The sequence below is a fragment of the Lucilia cuprina genome, chromosome 5 (genome assembly GCF_022045245.1).
Source record: "Lucilia cuprina isolate Lc7/37 chromosome 5, ASM2204524v1, whole genome shotgun sequence".
Taxonomy (NCBI): domain Eukaryota; kingdom Metazoa; phylum Arthropoda; class Insecta; order Diptera; family Calliphoridae; genus Lucilia; species Lucilia cuprina.
The window spans coordinates 61,715,040-61,737,758 of NC_060953.1; the positions used below are offsets into that span (position 1 = coordinate 61,715,040).

General features: G+C 26.8%; 2 protein-coding genes across 16 annotated transcripts in view; both read left to right on the plus strand.

Moving 5' to 3' along the window:
* LOC111675082 (probable serine/threonine-protein kinase DDB_G0282963) overlaps positions 1-15,171 on the plus strand; it is a 70,273-nt gene extending 55,102 nt beyond the window's left edge. For 5 of the 14 annotated variants that reach the window (XM_046953208.1, XM_046953214.1, XM_046953207.1 and 2 more), the window contains 6 exons: positions 4,301-4,712; positions 5,028-5,048; positions 6,506-6,673; positions 9,930-10,073; positions 10,232-10,269; positions 13,860-15,171. In XM_046953208.1, the coding sequence (XP_046809164.1) occupies positions 4,301-4,712; positions 5,028-5,048; positions 6,506-6,673; positions 9,930-10,073; positions 10,232-10,269; positions 13,860-14,520 (1,444 nt within the window). In that variant the 3' untranslated portion in view covers positions 14,521-15,171. Of the gene's footprint in view, positions 1-4,300; positions 4,713-5,027; positions 5,049-6,505; positions 6,674-9,929; positions 10,074-10,231; positions 10,270-12,605; positions 12,631-13,621; positions 13,631-13,859 lie in introns of all 14 variants that reach the window. The other 9 variants (XM_046953215.1, XM_046953216.1, XM_046953219.1 and 6 more) reach the window with 9 other exon arrangements.
* Positions 15,172-17,288: 2,117 nt separating this feature from the next.
* On the plus strand, positions 17,289-20,169 carry LOC111675109 (insulin-like growth factor-binding protein complex acid labile subunit). Of its 2 annotated transcripts, XM_046952863.1 has the most exons (4): positions 17,289-17,586; positions 17,652-18,058; positions 19,064-19,157; positions 19,230-20,169. In XM_046952863.1, exons 1-4 carry the CDS (start codon positions 17,382-17,384, stop codon positions 20,036-20,038), a joined length of 1,515 nt encoding a protein of 504 aa, XP_046808819.1. In that variant the 5' UTR covers positions 17,289-17,381; the 3' UTR covers positions 20,039-20,169. The 2 variants fall into 2 exon arrangements, with proteins under 2 accessions (XP_046808819.1, XP_023291611.2); XM_023435843.2 differs by having other exon boundaries at positions 17,290-17,586; positions 19,064-20,169.
* The last annotated feature ends 2,550 nt before the right edge of the window (positions 20,170-22,719 follow it).

Consider the following 22,719-nt stretch of genomic DNA (forward strand, 5'->3'; position numbering starts at 1 on the left):
AACACCTCCTCTTTGTGCATACCAAATTTCATTAAAATCGGATTAACCGTTTAGAAGTTACCGAATTATTTCCCTCTTTTTTTTTTCCTATACCACTGTGCAACGTAATGTATTATGGATGATATGTTTGTTTATTTGTGGTATAAGAATGTACGATCTAAAAGTATTAAAGCAGCAACAAATCAACTAACTAAACATTTTGTATTGTGGCAGAGTAGTATTTATATTCACACAGATACTAGTTCCAAATGTACGTATATATAAACGAATGAATTGAATATATCTGTATCTTTAAGCAGCATTAAAGAATCCAATTAAGAAAAAACTCCATTAATGTTAATAAATATACAAGTACGACTATTTTAAGTTGTTGGTTTTAGTTTACATACTCGTATTAGCTTTATCTTCTTCTTGATATAAAATTCATTTAATTTACAAAAAAATTAAACAAATTGTTACCATTGACGTCTGAAAATGTCATAAACTAATGCTGTTTCATGGTAATTAATTTAATTTCCTGTTTCGATATCATTTTACTTGTGAAGTCATATTTTGTGGTCGATCGGTCGGTTGCTTATCGATGTATTATTGTAAATTGTGACGTCTTATGAAAAGTGTTGTAAAACAAACGCCTTCTTAAAAAAAATATGGTTTTTCTTTCTCTATCATTCGTTATTATTTATTTATTTGTTTTTTGTGGTTAAAAATCAGTGAAGGTATTTTATGAACAAATGTACTGGTTAATATTCATGTGTCATAAATAATAATTGTAAAAAAATTTGTAAGTGTTGTCACAGGAAAAAAACACTAGTAGATATTGATTTCAGACAAGCAACTAACTGTTTTTCTAATATTTATATTAGGAAACTAATGCAAATTGTTAATCAAACAAGTAGTCAATGGGATAAAGAAACCCAGCAAAAATCATTTAATAACTTGTTCTTCTTACTCCACAACATACTTTGTAATGGTAACTACTTATAGTATGCATTACTTACAAGTACTATAGCAATGAATTTATTTTAATCTGATATATAAGAAAACATAAAACTTTTTACTTACAATCTCTGGTTCGTATTCCCGCTAGCCCCTTTTTTCTTGTTAAAAAACAAAACAACTTACTTAACAACTTTTTTGTAAGTAAATTTGCAAGAATTTCTTGTGATTACTGTGTTAAAATAATGAGTTAAAATACAAATGAAGAAGTTTTGAAAAAGAGTTTTATTAGTTTTTTAACTCATTATTTTTCAATGGAAGTTTTTTCTAGGAAATTTAAGTTATAAAAAGTGCCACTGTGTTATTTAGTGTGCTTCCAATTGCTTATCGGAGCTCATTGTGAAGTTATTCTATCGGTTTAGAAGTACTAATTTTAATACGAAGTACAAAAATTATCCAGAGCTTCCAAAAAATAGTTGGATAGTCCTAGAATTTAAAATTTTATTTCATGTGCATTTCTGTGAAGTAATTCGGTATCGAAACGATGTTGCTTAAATGATATAAACGAAAATATTTTTGTACCGAATCATTATGAATGATGAAAAAGGGATGTATTACGATAATGTCGAGCAGAAGAGATCGTGTGTGAAGAACAGCCAAAGTGACACCAAAGCAAAAATATTCATGATACGAAGTATATGCCATCTTTTTTGTAGGAACAAAAATATTTACCTAACTTTTTGCTGAAATTTGGCGAAATAGAGAACCTTTATCAAATATATCGCCAGTCATGAAAGCGTTATATTCTATCCTGACAACATGTTGCAGAAATTTTGTCTTTCAAAATTGTCAGAAATACTTTTTTTTTCTGATGTTACAAAAGAAAAATTTTAAATTCGCACGATTTCTAGACATTTTCTGAAAAATTTTCTGTCATCGTTGTGAGATCTGACATCCGTGTATACACAGTTTTATACCGGTTCTTATACTATTTGTTTCTATCCATGCAGAAATCTCTCTCTTTGTCTCTCTCTCTCTCTTAGTATATGAAATTAAGTTTAGAATCTAAAGTTTAGACTCAAAATAAAGCAGCAGTGTTGCTGCCAAAAATATATTAATAAGAAAATTGCGAATGACTTCTTAAATGTATGATAGAATCAATAAATTTACAGTAATTTTTTTTAATTAATAACAAAGATTAGAGATCACTAAGCTCTACTATCCGATTTTAATGTTTCTGTAGTTGGTCTAAATCTATTTATTATTATTTTCTTAATTTGTTGCCCTGTAATTTTAGCGCCATTCTTTTTATCGTGCATTTAATCTTGATACTAAACAATCATTCAGGCCAAGTTTAACTTTTGATATTTTTAAATAAGCAAAAAATATTTTCTTATATACATCCGCTAAAACAGTTTTATTGTCAGTTTTTGTTTAAAATTTAACATCTTCTTAAAAACATAAGAAGTGTCTTAAAAATGAAGCACTTAAAAATGAACTATCATTAAGTAAAGTATTTGTTAAACAAAATAGGAAATGTAAAAACTAATGAACTAAGTAGGTATTATAAAAAATAGTTTGTTGATTTGTGTATCTTTTAAAACGCCTAATAACTAATATTTTTTTTTATATATTTATACGTCATAATAGTTCTTTCAATATTTGCTACCTACAAATCAATTTGTTTAATAGCATATTTCAATTTATATGATCTCATTTTTGAAAATATGTATAAAGTTTTATCTACATATCTTTTAATAAATATCAAACTGCAAATGTCATGTATACAACTATTAAAGATTTGTTTCAACAATTTAAAAGAACAAAAGGTTGCCAAATTGAAAATAATATAATTTGAAATAAATTTACAGGTATTTTACTTACACATACATTTTTGAACGTAATTTCGGAATATTTTAGAATATTTATGGAAAGTGTTCATTTGCGATCAAATGTTTCTCTGAAAGTTTTATAAAAGTTTCTTTATACTTTAAATTTTCCGAACATGTGGCAACACTTTATTCTAAAAATGCGACATAAGAAAAACGTGCTAAACAACTCATTTGTTTGATTTGGACTAGTACCCTACATACAACAAAATGTTTTATATTTTATAATCTGTAATGTATGAGGAAAGTATTTTAGGGAGAGTTTAACTATGTCCGTCTGTCTGTTCAGAAATTTCACGTTAATAGCTTTTCTATACATCCAATATATTCAACACAGTGAATTCTATTCTAAAACAAAATGATTTATCAATATCCAGGCATTTTACATTAATTTGGACATAAAAGACTTTAAATTATTAAAAGTTTTTTATATTTTTTACATGTTTCTTACTATAGCGTATACAAAATTCGTTATTTTTAAATGTTTACAACAATTTTACTCTCTTTGTTAACAAATGTAGGAAGTTGTACCAATAATAAAACACAAACTGTTATGGCTCATGTTTAGTAATGCGCAAGTCTTGATTGTGTCATACCATTATAAAAGATTGAAAAAAGGACTACAAAAAGATTTTAGTTAAAAAAATGAACAGCTGTAGGAAAGGAGTAAACTCATTTACTAAAGAAATATATTAAAACAAAAATAAAACTATAAAACAAAATAACTTAAAGTGTCTTATATTAAAAACGCAACTAAACAAAATCTATAAAACTCCAATTTTTTTTAAATTATGTCATATTTACAAACAACATCTTCAACAACTACCACAACCTTACAGTCTATATCACCAAATAGTGCAAGACGTGTACGCACAGATTTGAAAACTTCTCATAATGTTTACTTGACATCTAGTTTTGGACCAACACGTTCAAGAACAACGTCACCCATAAATATTAAATTAAGGCCACAACAGCATAATACACTACCAGCATGTTCTTCCCTGCAACAGCAACAACAACAGACTTTATATCTTCAGGGTCGTTCTTACACCCATGAAAAGTTAACAGACTGCGGTATTAAATCAAAACAACAGACAGCAACAGTCCCTGTCCCTGCTACAACAACACCAAGTGGCACTGGCCGAAGTAAAAGAACTTCTGGTAAAAGTTCAAATATACCAATGGCATTAACAGCCACAACATCAGCTACAACTGTTGCAAATACAAGAAAATATTTAAAACGTAGTAATTTTATATTGACTGCAGCCAAACATGTTGTAGATGATTCACGTATACTGTCTACCAGTGCTCCCCATGAGGGCTCCACATATCTAAGGTGGTTTGCTTGCCTTTATGCCTTGTTAATTTAAATACAAAACTAATTTAAAATTCAATTATTTGTAGATATATTTAAACGAATGAAGAAATCTGCATATATTGTTTTTCATCTTTTTTTCTATCTTTTCTATTTACAGTGCACATTTGCCTGCACGTGCTACCCGTCTATTGAATCGTTCTCGCATGCAGCAGCATTGTACTTTAAATAACGACGATTCGGATAGTACTAAATCTCCTTTGACGGGTCGACGTCGTACGAATACAACATCTTCACGCACCTCAACAGCATCGTCTACCAATAATAATATTAATAATAGCAACAGCAACAACAATTCAGCAAATTCATCGTTGCAACGTAAATTTTCACATCATCATAATCATCATCATCACCATCATCAGGCATCATCATCGTCTAGTTTCCATCAACGCGATACGCACAGTTCTTCGGACGATCTCATGTTGTATGACAAATCATTTAGGAATGCCATGATTCAAGATGTGTTGCAGTTCAAAAAACAATTGTTACGTTTACGTAAAATACTGCAGGAGGTAAGTTTTTTTTTGTTTTCTTTTTTATTGGTGTTTCATTTTCTTTTTTCTTCTTGTGTTCAGTCTCTAAGATTTCTGATCGATTTTGAAAAATGTATATGTTTTAATTTACTTCTTTTTGTTTATTTTATTTTATCATCACATTTGTTGCATTCTTTTTTGTATCTCTGGCACTTTTTTGTAAAAAAACTACTGCAACAAACTTCACACAAAAAATGCACATTACTCATACTTCTTTCACCACCACACTTCCTTTCGTTTCGTTTACACATTCTTCTGATTTATTGGAATTTTTGTTTGATTTTCTTTCGGAAGAATGAAAATTTTTTGACGAGGGTATGTTGAATTTTAATTTTATTTATTTATCTTAATATTTTTTTATTATATTTTTAAGCTTTTTCAGTCTATTAATTTAAAAAAGCTTTTCTTTTCTTGAAATAGTTTTTCAATTTTGATTTGATATTATTATTTTTCTTATAAAATGTTAATTTTAAAATAAAACTTTCCACAAGAATACTTTTTCTCTAAGAATTTTTATTTTCGGAAAAAAAACTTATCTAAAAGTCGTACTTTTTCAAAAAGCTTTAATTAAAAATGGGCTGTGTTCTTAGATAAAGAGTATTGTGTGAAAAACTACTTATTTTGAGAAAAAAGCTTTCTTTAAAAAAGCCACATTTGACGCAATGCTCCTATACTAACAAATTTAATTTCAGAAAAATATTTATTATGAAAGTTTATTATTTCCAATTGTATAAAGCTTTTATACAAAAAGTTTTTCTATATAAATCTTATTTTGAGAAAAAGCTCTTTAACAACTTTTAACAAGTTTATTTTAATCGTATTTTAATAATAAAATCATTTTACTGTAAAAACTCATATTTCTGAAGAAGCTTTATAGACAATTTTCAAGCAAAACTTTTCTTTTAAAATAAAATAAAGCTTTTCTTATTAAAATATGAAACTTTTTATAAAAATGTTATTCATATAACAATTTTTGGATAAAGCTTTTATTATGATATGCTTAATTTAAAGAAAAGCTTTTTGAAATTGTTTTGAGTAAAAGCTCTATTAAAAAAATTTGATTTGAGTAAAAGTTTTTTAAAGTTGTTTAAAAGAACTGTATCTTTAAAACTAGATTTTAAAGCCGCAAGCTTTCAAAAAATTTTTTAGGATAAATTTTTAATTCAAAAAGCTATTTTAAAATAAATATTCTCACAAAATATTAGTTATAGCACCGTATGACCTGTATATTTGGATTAAGCTTTTGTTATGAAATAGCTTTTATTTTGAATAGTACATTTTTTATATGAAAGCTTTAAAATAAAAGCTTTTTATAAAAACCTAATTTTCAGAAAAGTCATTTACTTTAAAATGTATTTAGACAAAAAACTTTTATTAATGATTTTTCATTAACAGTTTTTTAAAGAGCTTTTTTATAAAAATTTCATTTAGAAAAAGCTATCTTAAAAATATTTAGGTTCCATTAAAGCTTTTTTTATAATAAGTATTACTGATAATATATTTGTTGAACTTTCTCGTGGTAAAAGTTAAAACTAATTTTTAGAAAATTTAAAATTTGTTATATTGAAAATTACTATTTTATTAATGCAAATTATAAATTAGTTTTTTAAATAGCTAAAATCTTCAAAATTTTTTACTCTTATAAAATTTAATTTATTATTTTATTAAACATTTCTATAAATTAGTTTTTACATTTATTAATAAAAAACTGATATGTGTGTATGTAATAAACTCGCTAAAAGCATAATTAATGAAACTTTTACTTTTTGCAGACCGAAACTCTCAATCCATTCGAAAATGATAATGGACAACTATTTACATCCTGCGGTTTAGACAGCAAGCTGTTAGATGACATCGATTTGGCCAGTTTGACATCATCTACAACCGATGACCCCATACAGGAGCTGGCGGATCTACGAAGACAGGTGGTTTATCTTCAGGTATTTGCACGTTATTTGAAATTTTACTTTTGCTTCATTTTTGATTGCAATTTGTGTACAATTTATTGATTTTCTAAACAATTATTATAAATGCTAAAGTTTTTTACAAAATCAAAACAAAATAATAATAATTAAAATTTAAACAAAGAAACCCCAAATAAAAGGTCAGCCTATAATAATGAAATGAAAAAAAGCTATAGAAAAATTACACTAAAATAAGTTTTAGTTGTTAGTTTGTTTTTGAAAGGTAAAATTTCAAAATAATAAACGAAATATCCTGTGAACTGCCATATAAATCTATTTTATATACATAAATGTTAGTTTTGTTTAAATATACTTCCTTTCTTTGTATATCTTTTCGTTTATTTTACCTTTCATTTTTATAAATATATATTTTTTTCTCGTATAACTACTCAGACAAATATTTGAACAAAAAAGATGTCACTACACAGCATGTTAAGCAAATTTCCTTCATTTTGTGTATTGTACTATATTCAGTTAAATATTTTTTTTTTTTAACTTTTAAGTGAGATTTTATTTTTGTTCTGCTGAAGTTTTAGTATAAATTTATATTGCTTTTAATATTTCTGTTGTCGTGTGTAAAATAAAAACTTATTTACAAAATAGTTTTATATAAGAAAATGTTTATTTTACATAATAGTATATATTTTTCTACATCTACATACATATTTTACACTCATGTGGTGGTAGTGAAATATTAATTTTTAAAATGTTGATTTTGTGTATCTATATTAGATTTTAGTGATTTACATGTAGTATTTGATCCAATAGCAGAACATTTAATATTTTCCAATCTAATATAAATACTTAGAGCTGGTTTAGTAATTTATGTAGTTCAAATACCTTTTACATTTCTCATGTACATAATAGACAAACAAATTGTTTTTGAATAACTTTACATATTTCACAATCATTTATAATAAAACTTAAATCATTCCAACTGGGACCCAGTTTAAAGGCATATAAGTCTTGAATTTAGAATTTAGCCTGCTTCACACGATCACACAAGTAAAAATTTTGCCAAAATTTTGTGTAGAACAGTACGGATGGTATCGTCTAAACGCAATATGTAATGAAACCAACCCACATTGAGAGAAAATACGGATGGAAAATTTGATAGTCGTATGGGTCTCTTCATTTTTTGAAATGATTCAAAAGACAAGCAGGTCGCATTATATCAGGAATTTATTTTTATGCAAACACATACAAAAATGTGTAACAGCTGTTTCATCTTATTTTGCTATTGTTTTATACCAATCGTGTAAACACAAAAAATATAAATCATATGACTTTAATTCTCCTTTTTGTTATACGGATGGAATTCATGTTACGTTTTCAATAAATTTTACGTATGTAAAGTGAGATCGTGTGAAGTGTTCTTTACACAATTCACTATCGGAATCGTTTTGCAGTATCGATATATGTCGTAATTTTGTATACCCTACACCATTATTGTAAGTAGGAGGGTATTATGCGTTAGTACTGATGTTTGCAACACCTAAAAATATTGGCCATACACCTACTTTAAAGTATATCAATCGCCTTAGAATCCCTTTTCTTGTTGATTTAGCTGTGTACATCTTTTCGTCGTTTTTTGTGTCCATGTGAAGCTTGTGCGTGTTGGAAGTAAAGTTAGCTTTAGATATTTATTTGTCCACGCAATTATCAGAATTTACAAGTTACAAATGTGTTGTCTAGTAGTATTCGATGTAAGGTAGGTCACCATCGACCGACATGCACAATTTAAAAAATGTGTATATTAAATAATTTTAGTGTCATATACCCCTCCTTTACTTAATTCAATCTTTCAGCCGATTTTATCTTAACCATTCCATTCACACAAAATTTAAAAATTCGAGATTTTGCTATAAGGTACAACAAGGTCTACTACTATCGTTTGATGAGAGAAAGTCGCTAGAAGAAGAAAACTCAAATATCACCAGAAAATTTGGTTCCTTTTACAATTCACTTAGGATACTGAATGTTTAATTTTATATTTTGAGATTAAAAATTTAAGGAAACTCATTTATAGATAATATCGGTAACTAAAAAAGTACCAGTTGACAAACGAAAAAGTACCTAAAGGACGAAAAGTATATATAAAAAGATTTGCATTCAATTTGTTTAGGTCTGTGGTCGTATTTTAAAGCCATTTAAAGAAATTTTCTGACGAGGATCTAATAGGAGGATGTGGGTAGGGAAGGAAGGTTTAGTTTCCTGGAGGCGAAAAGGTTGATGGAAATTGCCACTTTCAATACCAAACAAACCTTACGTAAACGAAATAACTATGTATATCCTTTTGTTTGTTGTACCGTTTTTAGATTAGAGGATTTTTTTTACCCCCTAAATATACGATCTTCCAGAAATCTGGCCTTAGTAAATATATTTATTGCGAAGACAATGTTCAGATCATATTTGAACTTTCTAGCGTTAAACGTTAAGAAAGTTTCAGACTTTCTAACAAGTCAGAAACTTTAGAATAAAATTTCGAAATTTAGAATAAAATTACGATTCAAATCTTACAGTTTTTGCAAGAATATTGTCTTCAAGTCGATGTATATAACTTGGTATAATTTTAATACGATCATGAAAAAAACGGCAATATTTGTATCATAAATACTTCCATAAATATTTTACATACTGTACACTTGAAACTATTTTATTTTAAGACATTTGTCCAATTCACAATTAATATCGTTAAGTTGTATGTCAGAAAATATTTTTTTCAAATTTTTTCAAACAAAAAGAAAACAATAATATAAAGATTAGGACATACAACATACGATACAATCATACAACACCGTTTGTTAATTAGACAATAATATTTCTATAAATACATATCAAATTATTTTATACTATATAAAATATACATACATATTTACTTAGTACAACATAACGTATGAGTCATAAACTTTATGCATAATAACATGAAATAAAACTTTAATTAACAAATTTTATTTCTTAGTTTTTTATATTATTCTTAAATGACTTTTTTATATCAAACACAATTGAATGTTGTATTTTTAATTATTCTATTAATTTTAATCAAATAACTCCTCTTACCTTTCATACAATTCGCTTTAATTAATATATTAATTTAAAATTTTTCTTCTTTATTTTTTTATTGTTTTTTTTTTTGTAATTTTTATTTACGCATTTTATTGTTGGCACACTCATAACGTACCACCAAAACCAAATCAAAACAAAACAACCCAACCAACCATCAAACAAACAGGGTCAAGTTGATGATCGTGATCGCACAATACGTTTGCAAAAAAATCTCATTGAAAAATTAGAGGCTGAAAAACTAAAAGCGCCACATGCTGCTAATGAAATTACCACAAAGGAATGTGTAGATACAGCAACACAAACTGAAAGGGTACGTTTAATTTTTTTCTTTTTCTACCTTTATCTTTTTTATAGTTATAATTAATTATTTATTTTAACTTAGCCTATTGTTTTTTTAATTAATTATTTTTTATTAAAAAATTTAGAAATGTTGAAAGTTTTAATTGTTGTTTTTTTATTTTTTTGCAGACACGACCTTTAACTATTGGCACAGAAAGTTTGTCGAGGTAAGAAATCGTAATCGTTTTTGTATATATTTGATTTATATATTTTATAGTAAATCATTTATTATTTTAAAACTATTTATTTAAATTGTTATAATTCTTTATAATTTATAAATAAAGTTATTATGCACTGTAACATAAACAAATATTAGTTATTTTATTTTTTTTTAACAAATTCTATATTTTTGTTACATTTTAGATGTAACGATTTTGTAAAAAATTGGTTATTTTTAAGAATTTTAAATTTATTTCTGTACCAAAAAATTGGTTGAGAAGTTTAAAATAAAATACTTTTTAATTTTAAGATTGTGGTTTAAGAAACTTTATATGGCCTACTCACTTGTATCTACTCCTTGATTCATTAGAATTGAAGTCTAGTGTTAATGCCTTGATACACGATTGTCAGATCTTACAAGGTTGCCAGTAAAATGTTCGGAAAATTTCTAAAAATCGCTTGAACTTACAATTTTTCTTTTGCAACGTTGTCAGAAAAAGTATTACTGATGTTAGTTAAAAGACAAAATGTGTAAGTTGACTGTGTTGTTAAACATTTTACTGTCAAAGTTGTAAGATCTTAGTAGCTATTAAGGTTTGAATTATAACTATGATAGTTGTACTTTCGTCTGGCCTAATATCTGCATTATAGATAAGGTAATATTAGGGTTCATAGTTTGGACTATAGTCTCGACTAAAGCCTAGTGTAAATTATATTCCTATCTTTATTATGGAATACATTTATAGTGTAGACTTTAGTCTAGTATACACTAGAGACTATAGTTTAGTCAATAATGTGGACAATAGTCTAATATATCGTCTGAACTTTTTTCGGTTCTATAAGACTGGCTAGTTAACTATATTGTACTATCGACTGGCGTAGTGTTTGGATTAAAGTCTGGAATACATTTTGAATTATAATTAAGGCTAAGTCTGGTTAGTTTAGTCTGTAATAAGGGTTATAGTCTGGTCCTTTATCGAATTATGGTAATGGCTATTAGAAGTGTTGCAGTTTTATATATTGCCTGGTCTGCTGACTGCATTATCGACAGGACAGTACTCTTCTATATCGTTTTCACTATTATCTGTTCAATACAATATAGTCTATGTACTACTGTATTCTTAAAAGTCAGGGTTATCGTTCTGACAATTGTTTGTGCTTTAGCTGGGTCTAGACAGAGCTAAAACAAGACGAAGTACTTTTTAATGAATAACATTTGTCACCACTTTAAAAGTAGCAATAATTGATTGTTTTTATCTTCTGAGGAAGTGATGTTTACAGACTTCCGAAGAAGCGAAAATAATTCTATTTTTTAATGTTGAAGATATAGTTTTTCTTCTTACATTTCTATGAGATAACAAATGTTATTTTTGGACTTTTGTATTAAATATTTGTATTAACGTTATTCATTTTAATATTATTAGGTCAAAGTAGTTGCATTCTATATTACTACTATACCACTTCCGAATATCTTCCAAATAATGAGCATGAAAATTACTTCTTAGGAGTGATTTTGGAAGTAGTAAATTTAAAATCAAATAAAAATGACATCTCTTATATGACAAAGCTGTGTTAAAATCATCATTTCTTCAGGTTTTTTCGATTATTTCCATGGAGTAAATTCTACTTCTTATCGCTTCTTTGGAAGTCCTTTTTGCTGGGTATATTCGAAAATAGGTCTATTTTTTACTCTGGGATATATTTTACACCACAGTCTTTTCATTAACGTTTAGTGCCATAAAACAATGATTTTATTAACTTAAGTTATTTGATATATATATACATTTTATTGGTATAATCTATTTAAATTATTTACCAATTTTAAAATATCTTCTATTCCCTCCACAAATGAATGCTTAAACGTTCTGCTCTTTAAAACTCACTAATTGTATGTGTTTTTCCTTAACAATCTTAACGGTTTGTTGAATTTTCCATAACTTATATTTTCCTAAAAAAAATGCACGTTTTAAACTCTTTACATTTGCATACCTGTTTCTATTGGCAAAAAAAAAACTGCAAAACTATAATACCTGCAGTGATTGCATGTTTAAAATAAATTAAATTTGGCTTGAGCAAAAAAATAAAATACAAATGAAGAAAACTTTCGCAAATAATCAAATAATTTTCTTATACAATAATAAATTTAGGTTAAATTTGATTTTTTAAACATTTTTTTAAATTTGTGAGTTTTTATTTTTTTCTTTAACAACAAATAAAAATTTGAAAATAATTTTTAATAAATTTAAATTTAATCCTATACTTTCATGCTAACACTTTACAAAATGGTATTGGTATGGTTTGCTATTAATTAATCCTTAATATTTTATAATATTTTGAAATATAGACTACAACAATATGGAGAACCCAAGGTATTATACTGTGATTTTTTCTTGGCTGTTATATTATTAAGCGCAATTAACATTATTTGTATTTTACATTTAAGTTATAATACATGTGTTAAAAATTGTTTCTCATGATTATCAATACTTCAAATGAAATACATTTATTAGATTTAAGTTATATTTGTAATTAAGTATTTAAACGAAACAAACAGTGATTGATTTGAGATTGAAATATAATAATTTTTAAAAATTTTAATGTCCTGGGAAATTAAATTTTAGTGTGTGTTAACGAAATTAATTTTGAATGTTTAGAAAAGCTTTAAAAAAGAAGTGTAAGTGTTAAAAATAATTGTAAACCGATTTTAAACAAGATCCATATATGTAGAGTAGTACGGAGAACTTTAGTGATTTTAAATAAAATCCTAAAGTATATCTCCAAGTAGTCAAAAGTACACCGTTTAGCATACAGTTTAGTCTACGGTCTGACAACAATTTAGTTTATGGTCTAAACTACAGTTGATATAGATAAAAAAAACTACAGTTGACATAGATCAAAAATTTATCTCGACTAAAGTCCAGACTGTAGGCTGATCTTAAGTCTAGCCTATATTTTAGTGCATAGTCTGGACAAAAGTTTAGTAGATAATGAGGACTATATGTATTATTGTTTATTGTCCATGTTAAGCTATAGTATAGTATACAGTGTGTATGTATTAAAGTCTAGTTCGGACTCTAGACTTGTCTATAGTCTGAATTATAGTACAGTTGATAGTATGGATTATTGTATGGTCAATAGTGTGAAAAATAGAATAAACTATATTGTGGACTCATTTCGAATTAGTAATAAAAAAACTATTCAAATAAAATTATGTACTATCAAGTCAATCTCTGTTAGTTTAAAAATTAACAAAAAAAAAATCCACTAAACGTGATTTCACTACTTTATGTTATATGTTTATAAATAAGATTCTTTTAAAAATATAAAACTATTTTGATTGCATGCTGCAAAATCAAATAGAAATTTGAGGTAAATTTTTTATTAATAAAATTACTAATAACATTATAATTAAAAAGTGTATGTATTTAACATAACAAAAAAATCTTAAAAACAAGCATGCAATAAAATACAGCTTTTTCTAAATCTAAAATATTATTTATCATAAATCGAATAATATCTCAAACATAAAATCTAAAACAAATTAATAATAAATTTATATTTTATTCTCTATTTTGTTTCATTTTTAATTTCCAATTAGAAGTAAACCAGAATATACCAGTTATACCACATATTTCCCAGCAATTTGCAGTGATTCTACAACCATAATTCAACATCATCAACAAAATCCTGCTGGTTGTTTGGCAAATAATCAAACTAGACGTCATACTATTATTTCTACAACATTAACAAATTATAATCAACAATTATCAACGCCACGTCAAACACCACGCAGAGCTTCAATTGCCTGGGAAAAACAGACTCCATCATATAAACCCGTTAAAATAACACTAATTGGTGACCCACTGAAACATTGGCAAAGTGAGGGTAATTCGTTAAATAAAAATAAAGATGAAGAATTTAGTAAAAATTTTATTAATACAAATTTAAATAATAATATTAATAAACAACAACCATTAGCGCAACAAGAGAATGCCCATAATAATATAATATTAAATTCAAAACATCATCATCGTCTGCAGGACATTATGGTGGCAAATGAAATGAAAACAAAAACTCATCATCAGCAACAGCATCAACGTAGTAATAATCAACAACAGCAACATAATAATCACCATCATCATCATATTCAACCAAATCTTCAACAGCTGCAGCAGCAACAACAACAGTCGTCGCATCAATTTTATAAAACAACATCACATCAACACAATAATTTAAAACCAACAGTTACTATAGTTTAACAACAACAACAAACTAACATATTTCTATATAATTTTTAGTGATCAAGAAAAATATAGTTATATCTTTTTAAACAAATCATTAAGTTTTTAACGAATGGGGTTAATGCTAAGATCTGTATGTTTTTATATCTATATAAGAAGAGTTTCTTAGTTTAAACATTCGCCATTTGTTCATGGCAATTTCCATCCCTGGAAGATCATACAAATTTTTTAATTCTTAATTATGAATTTCTTTGAAAAAACTTGTCGGATTCCTTTCTGAATCTAGAAATGTAATTTTTATAAATATCTTCTATATATCTATATTCAACCTTCGTACAATGGTAATTACTTATTCAATGACTACTATATAACGAGTCTTGTAATGACTTACAAATAATAATTTATTTATCGACATAGGCATACACTAATTATTCACATATTTCTATTCAAAATTTTCGCTTAAATTGAACCTCTTCATATATTTATGTATTTATATGCAAAAAGAAAAATAATGATCGCAATTTAACCCCACTGAAATCTATAGTTTATTTGTTAAACAAATATTCTAAAAACCTGAACTTATTGTTATTATTCTTTTTCTCTCCAAATCTCTTTGTTTGTTTGTTTTTCTTATTATTACTTAACGCACATTTTAAACTAATTAATATTTTATCAAACTATAAAAATATTAACAATTAACTTTAAAACAATAACAACACAAAACCTGTTATATAAATAATACAATTTACAAAACAAATTTAAGCCTTTAAAAAATAAAAAATAAAATCCCCAGCCAATTGCAACAAGTTTCGCCTTTTTCATACAAAATATTATAAAAAAAAAATTCATTAGATGCAATAAATAAATAGTACGAATACATTCACAAACAAAAACAGAACAACAAAGAGAATAAAACATAAAATATTTAAATAATAATAAGAAAAAAGTATTATTAATTCATATTATTATTATTAATAAAACAGTATATTTACAACGTATGTATGTAATATTTTATAAAAAAAAGAACATAATCCCCCATTTAATCAAGTAACAAATAACAAAAATCAAAAACATTAATAAATTATTGAATAATTATAGACCCAAATACATAAATGTTAAAAAAACAACAAACATTTAGTCCTTCTTCGATACTTTGATATTTGGTAAAAATTATTCGCATTTCCTCTCTAAGTTTTAGCCGTAACACAACAACTATTAGCAAGATCTTATTTATCTTAGTATTACTTAAAAATTATTAGTTTATATTTATTAAATTTTAAGTTTTATTTTATTATCTTATTTAAAATTTGTTGTTAGTTAATATTTCTTAAGTACATACATATTGTGTATCATTATACTCACTGATTTGTAATTTTGAAAAATATTTATTTAAAATTTTTCTGTTTTGTTTAAATACGTTTAAGTGGAAGTTAAGCATTCAAATTGTAATTTTTAATTGCATCCAAACAAGCTAAGCTAATAATGTAGCATCTATCAATATTATTTTTTGGATTATTTTCGAAATATAACTTTTTGAAATATATACAAAACAAATATATATATATAAAACAAATAATATATAAAATCATGAACTGTTGTTTTATTTATATATCTACAGTAGAATTTAAGGCTTTTATTAATTTACGTCAATTTCCGGATCGTAACATTATACATTCTGAACTGAACTAGAACTGAACTAGAACTGAACTAGAACTGAACTAGAACTGAACTAGAACTGAACTAGAACTGAACTAGAACTGAACTAGAACTGAACTAGAACTGAACTAGAACTGAACTAGAACTGAACTAGAACTGAACTAGAACTGAACTAGAACTGAACTAGAACTGAACTAGAACTGAACTAGAACTGAACTAGAACTGAACTAGAACTGAACTAGAACTGAACTAGAACTAAACTAGAACTTAACCAGAACAAAACTACTACTGAACTTGAACCAAACTAGAAGATTGGGGACAGTAGGCTCAAGATCAATTATGTTCTTGATCTCCAAGTTTAGAATATGTATGTTATGCTTTGCCGAAGACAAATGTGGTCATTATATGAGCAGGATGTTCAATAAAATGTTCAGCGCTTCTGAAGGTCTAGTTTTTATTTAGTCTACAACACAAGGTATAAATTATTTAGCCGCAGCTGGTTGGTCTTGAACGTTTTTAAGGCTTCACTTTTAATTTTATTATTTATTTCTGATATCAAACAAAAATATGAATTTTCAAACTCATCATCAAATTAAAGGGGAATCCCAAAAACACAATAAAAAATGTTTGTGCATTTAAAACAAACTCGTGTATATGATTAAAAGCCACTTCTGTTTACTAATATTGTTTAACTCTATTTTAAGTATTCAACTCAGATGATAACCTGATGATGCAAAGGCAGCTTTAATACTACGGAAATGTTTCAGAACTCTGAGAAAGCTGCTAATAAGTTATTATTGAAAATTGTTTTGTCTTATCTGCCAAGCGTGGTTCATTTTGCAAGTGAGCATATATTTAAAAAGTTTTAAATTCAAAGATTTTATATATTTTTTCAGAGTACTTATTCTTATTGGAGAGTTCCTCACACAACGCTTTAATCACTACTAATCAGATATGGTAAAGATGGCAAAATAAATATAGCTGGTCACATTATGGTAAAATTAACTAGATGACTATACTGGTTTAATAAGAATTCTGTTTTATTGATCATTTTTTCTTTCTCTTTCCTAAACTAAAGAGAAACAACTTACACTTACGAAATTTTTTCATTTATAAAAAGCACTTTATACTCCAGACTTTAGTCTCATCTTAAACACAAACTCTGACGGATCGCTATCAATTTTATTTACACTAAAAGTTCTGCATGCACAATAAACATTAAAATGATTTTAATATTGACATTGGTTATACTTTGTTTAACAAGTGGTATCGTAAATGCTATACCACAATGTTCAGTGAATTTTGTGAATAAAGAAGAATTTATATGTAGAAATGTGCAGTATATGAAAGATTTACGGGGAATGGAACAAAGAGATTGGAAACACCTGAAAATTATAAATGAAAAAGACACGCAATTCGAATGGGATGGTAAGGAGTAGCTAACAAAAATGTTTTGCGAATAGTATACATGTAATTTTCTTGTATATATTTAGTTTTCCCTGATGATTTGGAAAATCTAGAACATTTGGATATTTCTCAAGCTGGTGCGTTGAGTTTAACAGAAGCAGGATTTGAAAAGCTATTAAATTTAAAAGTCTTAAATATATCTCATTGCGAATTGGAATCTATAGAGGAAACATTTTTTCCTGATAACAATAGATTGGAAAATCTAGATATGAGTTGGAATTTTTTGAAAACATTAAAGGCGCAATTGCACAGAAAATTTCAACAATTAGAAGTTGCCAACTTTTCTCACAATCAAATTCAGTTATTTGCTGCTGATGGTCTAAATACAAAATTAAGAATTCTTCATTTGGATTTTAATGAGCTAAAGAGTATTGTTCTAAATAACTATGAGAAATTAGAAATATTAACAATTAGTGACAATTTAATTGAAAGGGTAAGTATTAAAGGTTTGTTTAGTATTAAATATTTCAGAAGAAGAACTTTTTTTATTCTGGCAAATACTTGGCAATGACTTGCAATTGTAACCACTTACCTGTTGTCATACTTTTCTATGACTACTACTTATCGTCTTTATTACACGGAAGTAGTCAATTAACGTCTTAATAATATTGAATACTTGTAAAGCCGGCTTCACACGAGCACACAAGTAATATGATCTGTCAAAATTTTGTGTAGAAGAGTGCGGATGGGATCGTCTAAACACCATCACACATTGAGAGAAAATACGGTTGGAAAATTTGACAGTCGTATGGATCTCTTCATTTATTGAAATGAAATCAAAAATCGTAAAGTGTGATCGTGTGAAGTGCTCTTAAGCAATTTTAATAATTACTTGCCTCCAATAAAATGCTGTTGTGTAAGTGCTAGGATTAATCTATTGGAAATCGTTTTTTTACAGAAAATTTTCTTTCTTAAGAAGAGTCTCCTACTTTCCTGTAGAAAAGTTTCTTCTTTTTCTAAAGAAAAGTTTTTCCCTTTATATGGAAAAGTCCATTAATTTCCTCCGTATCTATTGAAAGGTTTCTTCTTTTTCAATAGAAGTTTTCTTTTGTGTTTAAAAGAAAGGTTTTCCTTTTTCTATGTAAAAGTTTCTCCAATTTCAAGGAGAAAGTTTTCTATTTCCTATAGAAATTTTATTCTTAAAGTTTCTTAAAGTTTTTTCAATTTTCTGCTGTTTTTACTTATTTTTAAAGTCATTTTCTATAAAAGGAAAGTTTCTTTTTTTATATAGAATATTCCTTTATATTTCGAAAAAAGTCTCTTTATTTTCTAGAGAGATAGATATATAATACAGAAAGGCTTCAAAGTTTCATCATTTTGTGCTGAGTTCGAATCGTAACTGAACAATAAAACAACATCCACCACCGATTTATATATTTTTTATTCATTAATATATTTTTAAATGAAAAAATCTTATTTTTTCTTTTTTTATTTTTAGTTGACTTCAAACTCCTTTAAACAGTTAAAAGCCATGGACGAATTAATCATAACCTCCAATTACCTCAAGCACATTGATGATCGCACATTTGAAAGTATGACGGAATTGAAAAATTTAAATCTTTCTGCCAATAGTTTGGAAAAATTATCACCCGAAATATTTACAGGTCTCAATCGCTTGATACAATTGGATTTGAATTCAAATGATCTTCGAGAATTGCAACCTTTACAGTTTCAACATTTGATTAAGTTACAATATTTAGATCTAAGCCGTAATGCTATAAAATCCCTGGACTCAAATAATTTCAATAATCTTGTTAATTTACGCAAATTGTATTTGTATGAAAATGATATGGAAGAAATTAAAGCCAATACTTTTGCTAATTTAGTAGCATTAGATACTTTGGATTTATCATATAATTCAATAGAACACATAGATCCAGCAGCCTTTGGTTCCCATACTTTACCTCGTTTGCGTAAACTTCTACTTAAATCAAATAGTTTGAAAACTCTACAGCCATTAACATTTGCGTCACTACCCTTTCTGCAATATCTTTCCTTGGGTCTCAATCAATTGTCCACATTAGATGTGCGCATGTTTGCTCCCATGAGACGTTTGGAGAAACTACATTTGGGTAATAATCTATTACAAACTATACCTTCTGATGTTTTGGAATCTCTAACTGATGTCACGGAATTACTTTTGGATAACAATCGTTTATCATTTCTATCCGATTCAAAAGCTACATTTTTAAAACTGGAAAAAGTTTCTTTAGAGGGAAATCCCTGGCAATGTCCCTGTTGGGAAGAAATGACTCAATGGCTGGATGATCGTAATGTATCATACATTCGATCACATAGTCCATATTTTAAAGGCCAGAAGCCCTTATGTGTGGTAACTCCAGTTGATTTTTGTGTTAAAGATTTGCGTTTAGTGAAAGAACATAAAATTGAAGAAATATATAATAGTGGCTAAGATTCTGTTTTTCTATAAATATGAATTAATAGTTTTAAAAATGTTTATAATTTTAAGATTTTTATAGAATAAAAAAAAAACATATTTTTATAATAAATTATATTTTATAACCGATAAATTTTTTAAATATATATGTAGTTGTTTTGGTCAATAACAAAATATATTTTGTCTGTGAGCTAGTGATATCCTGGACTAAAAATTTTTTCAGGTATATTTTGCAACGAATAAATTTTATATTCTTTTAATGAGTAAATCAATGTAAAGAGTGCATCAGCATAAATCAATCGTAAAAAATACTAGTTAAACGGTCGGTGATGTTGGCAATGCTCTTCAGCCATAAACTTAGCACGGTCACAAACCATGTAATAATTACATATATACATTGTAATATATTGTTGTTATAAATAGAATTTATTGTATAACAGATTTATGTATAGTTGGTACATAATGAAACGTCTTACCAGATGTAATTATTACACCGAGCAACAGTCATATTTCCACATGAAAGATTTATATATGTACAAGAAGCTAGAAGGTCTTTAAATTTTAAAATAAATTTTAAGTTTTTATTTTATTTTCAAAACCACAATAGTGTGGAAGGTATTTTGGGTTTGTGCTGCTAATTGTAACGTCCAAAATATTGGGCATTAAAGTATCGGTTCAGTATCAATTGCTGGGTCTGTCCGTCTGTGTGCCCATATAAAGAGATAACTTGTTGAAATTTTGTTCTTACATCTCTCTCGTGTCCATAATTCACTTAAAAACATTACCAAACGATAAATTTACTAAATTTTATTAGAATCGCTATCAAGCTTCTCGAGGTCGTAGTACATAAAGTAGTCCTTAAAAACCTGCATATTTGTTGTCAAAAACTTAAGATCTGAATGTCTATTAATATGTACCTTAAGAAAAAAATATTTTTTGGTGCATATTTTTCAAATTTTTAGGGCATTTTATCTTGCATATTGTAAATGCATGTTTTTAATTTTTTAGTGGATAAAAATCCTTGCCCTGATTATTTCCATTAATTGGCCTAAGAATCATTTTCTTAATTAAGTCTATCTGTTCGGATTATAGGCTGAATTGACATAGAAAGGTCACAGTATAAAATATAATCTGTGTATGTATGTATGTTGACACGTATGCTAAATTTCAAGTTTTTTTTTATGTTTTGACACAAATGTAAAAATCAATATTTGTTTAAAATGTTTATTTTATGTACGCTCCAGACAATCGGCTACAAATCCTGTTCAAATGAGTGAATTAATTTTATTGATAACGACCACTCATTACAAAGTAATGTATGAAATTATTACTTTATCTACAATACTCATGACTAAAATTTTTAAATATTTTACTGGGAGTATACTTTATGTCAGATGGAGGGCAAATATGCATTATAGACATCAATACCACAATAGTGCTGTAGGGTATAAAAGGATGTTTAAAAGATTTTGTTTATAGGCATGAAAATGTATTTTTTACACAAACAGAAAAATTGTATTTTTATGTAAAATATTACTTATTTTTTTATTCAAAAACTAAACTACTTCAATAATTCGTTATTTATAATATTATTTGAGCCGGATCAGAAAAAATTACGTTTTACACAATGTAGCTGTGTTCGACCGTCTTTATGGCTGTACGACTGAACTTACCAAATTAATTTATAAATATAAAATTCTAATGATAAAATAATACATTATACTGAAAATCATTACCAGGAAAACCATTAAGCTATTTTCATATATTATTCAAAATTTTTATTTTTCTTTGTATATTTGAATGTTGAAATTAACATTTTTAAAACTAATTACATAATTCTATTAATCACTTAAATTAGAAAAAAATATATATTTGTAAAACATTTCCTGGAATTGCAAACGCTACGAAATATTCTTAGAAAAAGGACAAATATTTTATTAAAATCCCAAATATTAATAAAAAATAAACTTTAACAGTTGACATTTATTTGCGGATATTGTTGATGTCATACTGAAGGCAATCAAATTTCAACTTCAAGTTTTCTTCTTGTCATCTTTATCGTTTTTCTTAAAAGAAATCTTGTTACGTATAGTGAAATGAACTTGTAAACAAGTCATTAATTTGATTTATGGTAAATTGAAATTAGACACTTTGTCATAATTAAAATTTCGAAAAAGGAAAACTTTAAAAGTGTACAAAATTTTTTACTTTTCATACTTTGTTTTTGGTTTTCCAATAATTAAATGAGAAAGGGATAAGTTTAGTCATTCTTATGTAATTGTGTTATTTTATTCACCATTGACACACTAAACTTTATACAACTCATTTAAACCTTTAGCAACTTTCTTGACAACCGATTGTAAGTGTAACTGCTGACAAGAAATACTTTTAGTCATAAAACACATAGAAGAAACAATGATAAAATTAACACTTTATCTTTTTGTTTCCTTCGTCCTATTGATAAATGCTACCGCAATACTACATTGAGGGAAAAAAGTAGAAGTTTTGAAGTAAGTTGTCAAACTAATTGCTATCTGATTCCCATTCTTACATGTGTTTGGTCAAATGTCATCATTACTCAAGCGGTAATTTATTGTGTATAATTACTTATGTATGTATCTATGAATGTGATGTGATGTATACTTGAAAGTTTTTTTAACTGATTTTATGATCTATGTTAAAGATATAAGAAAATA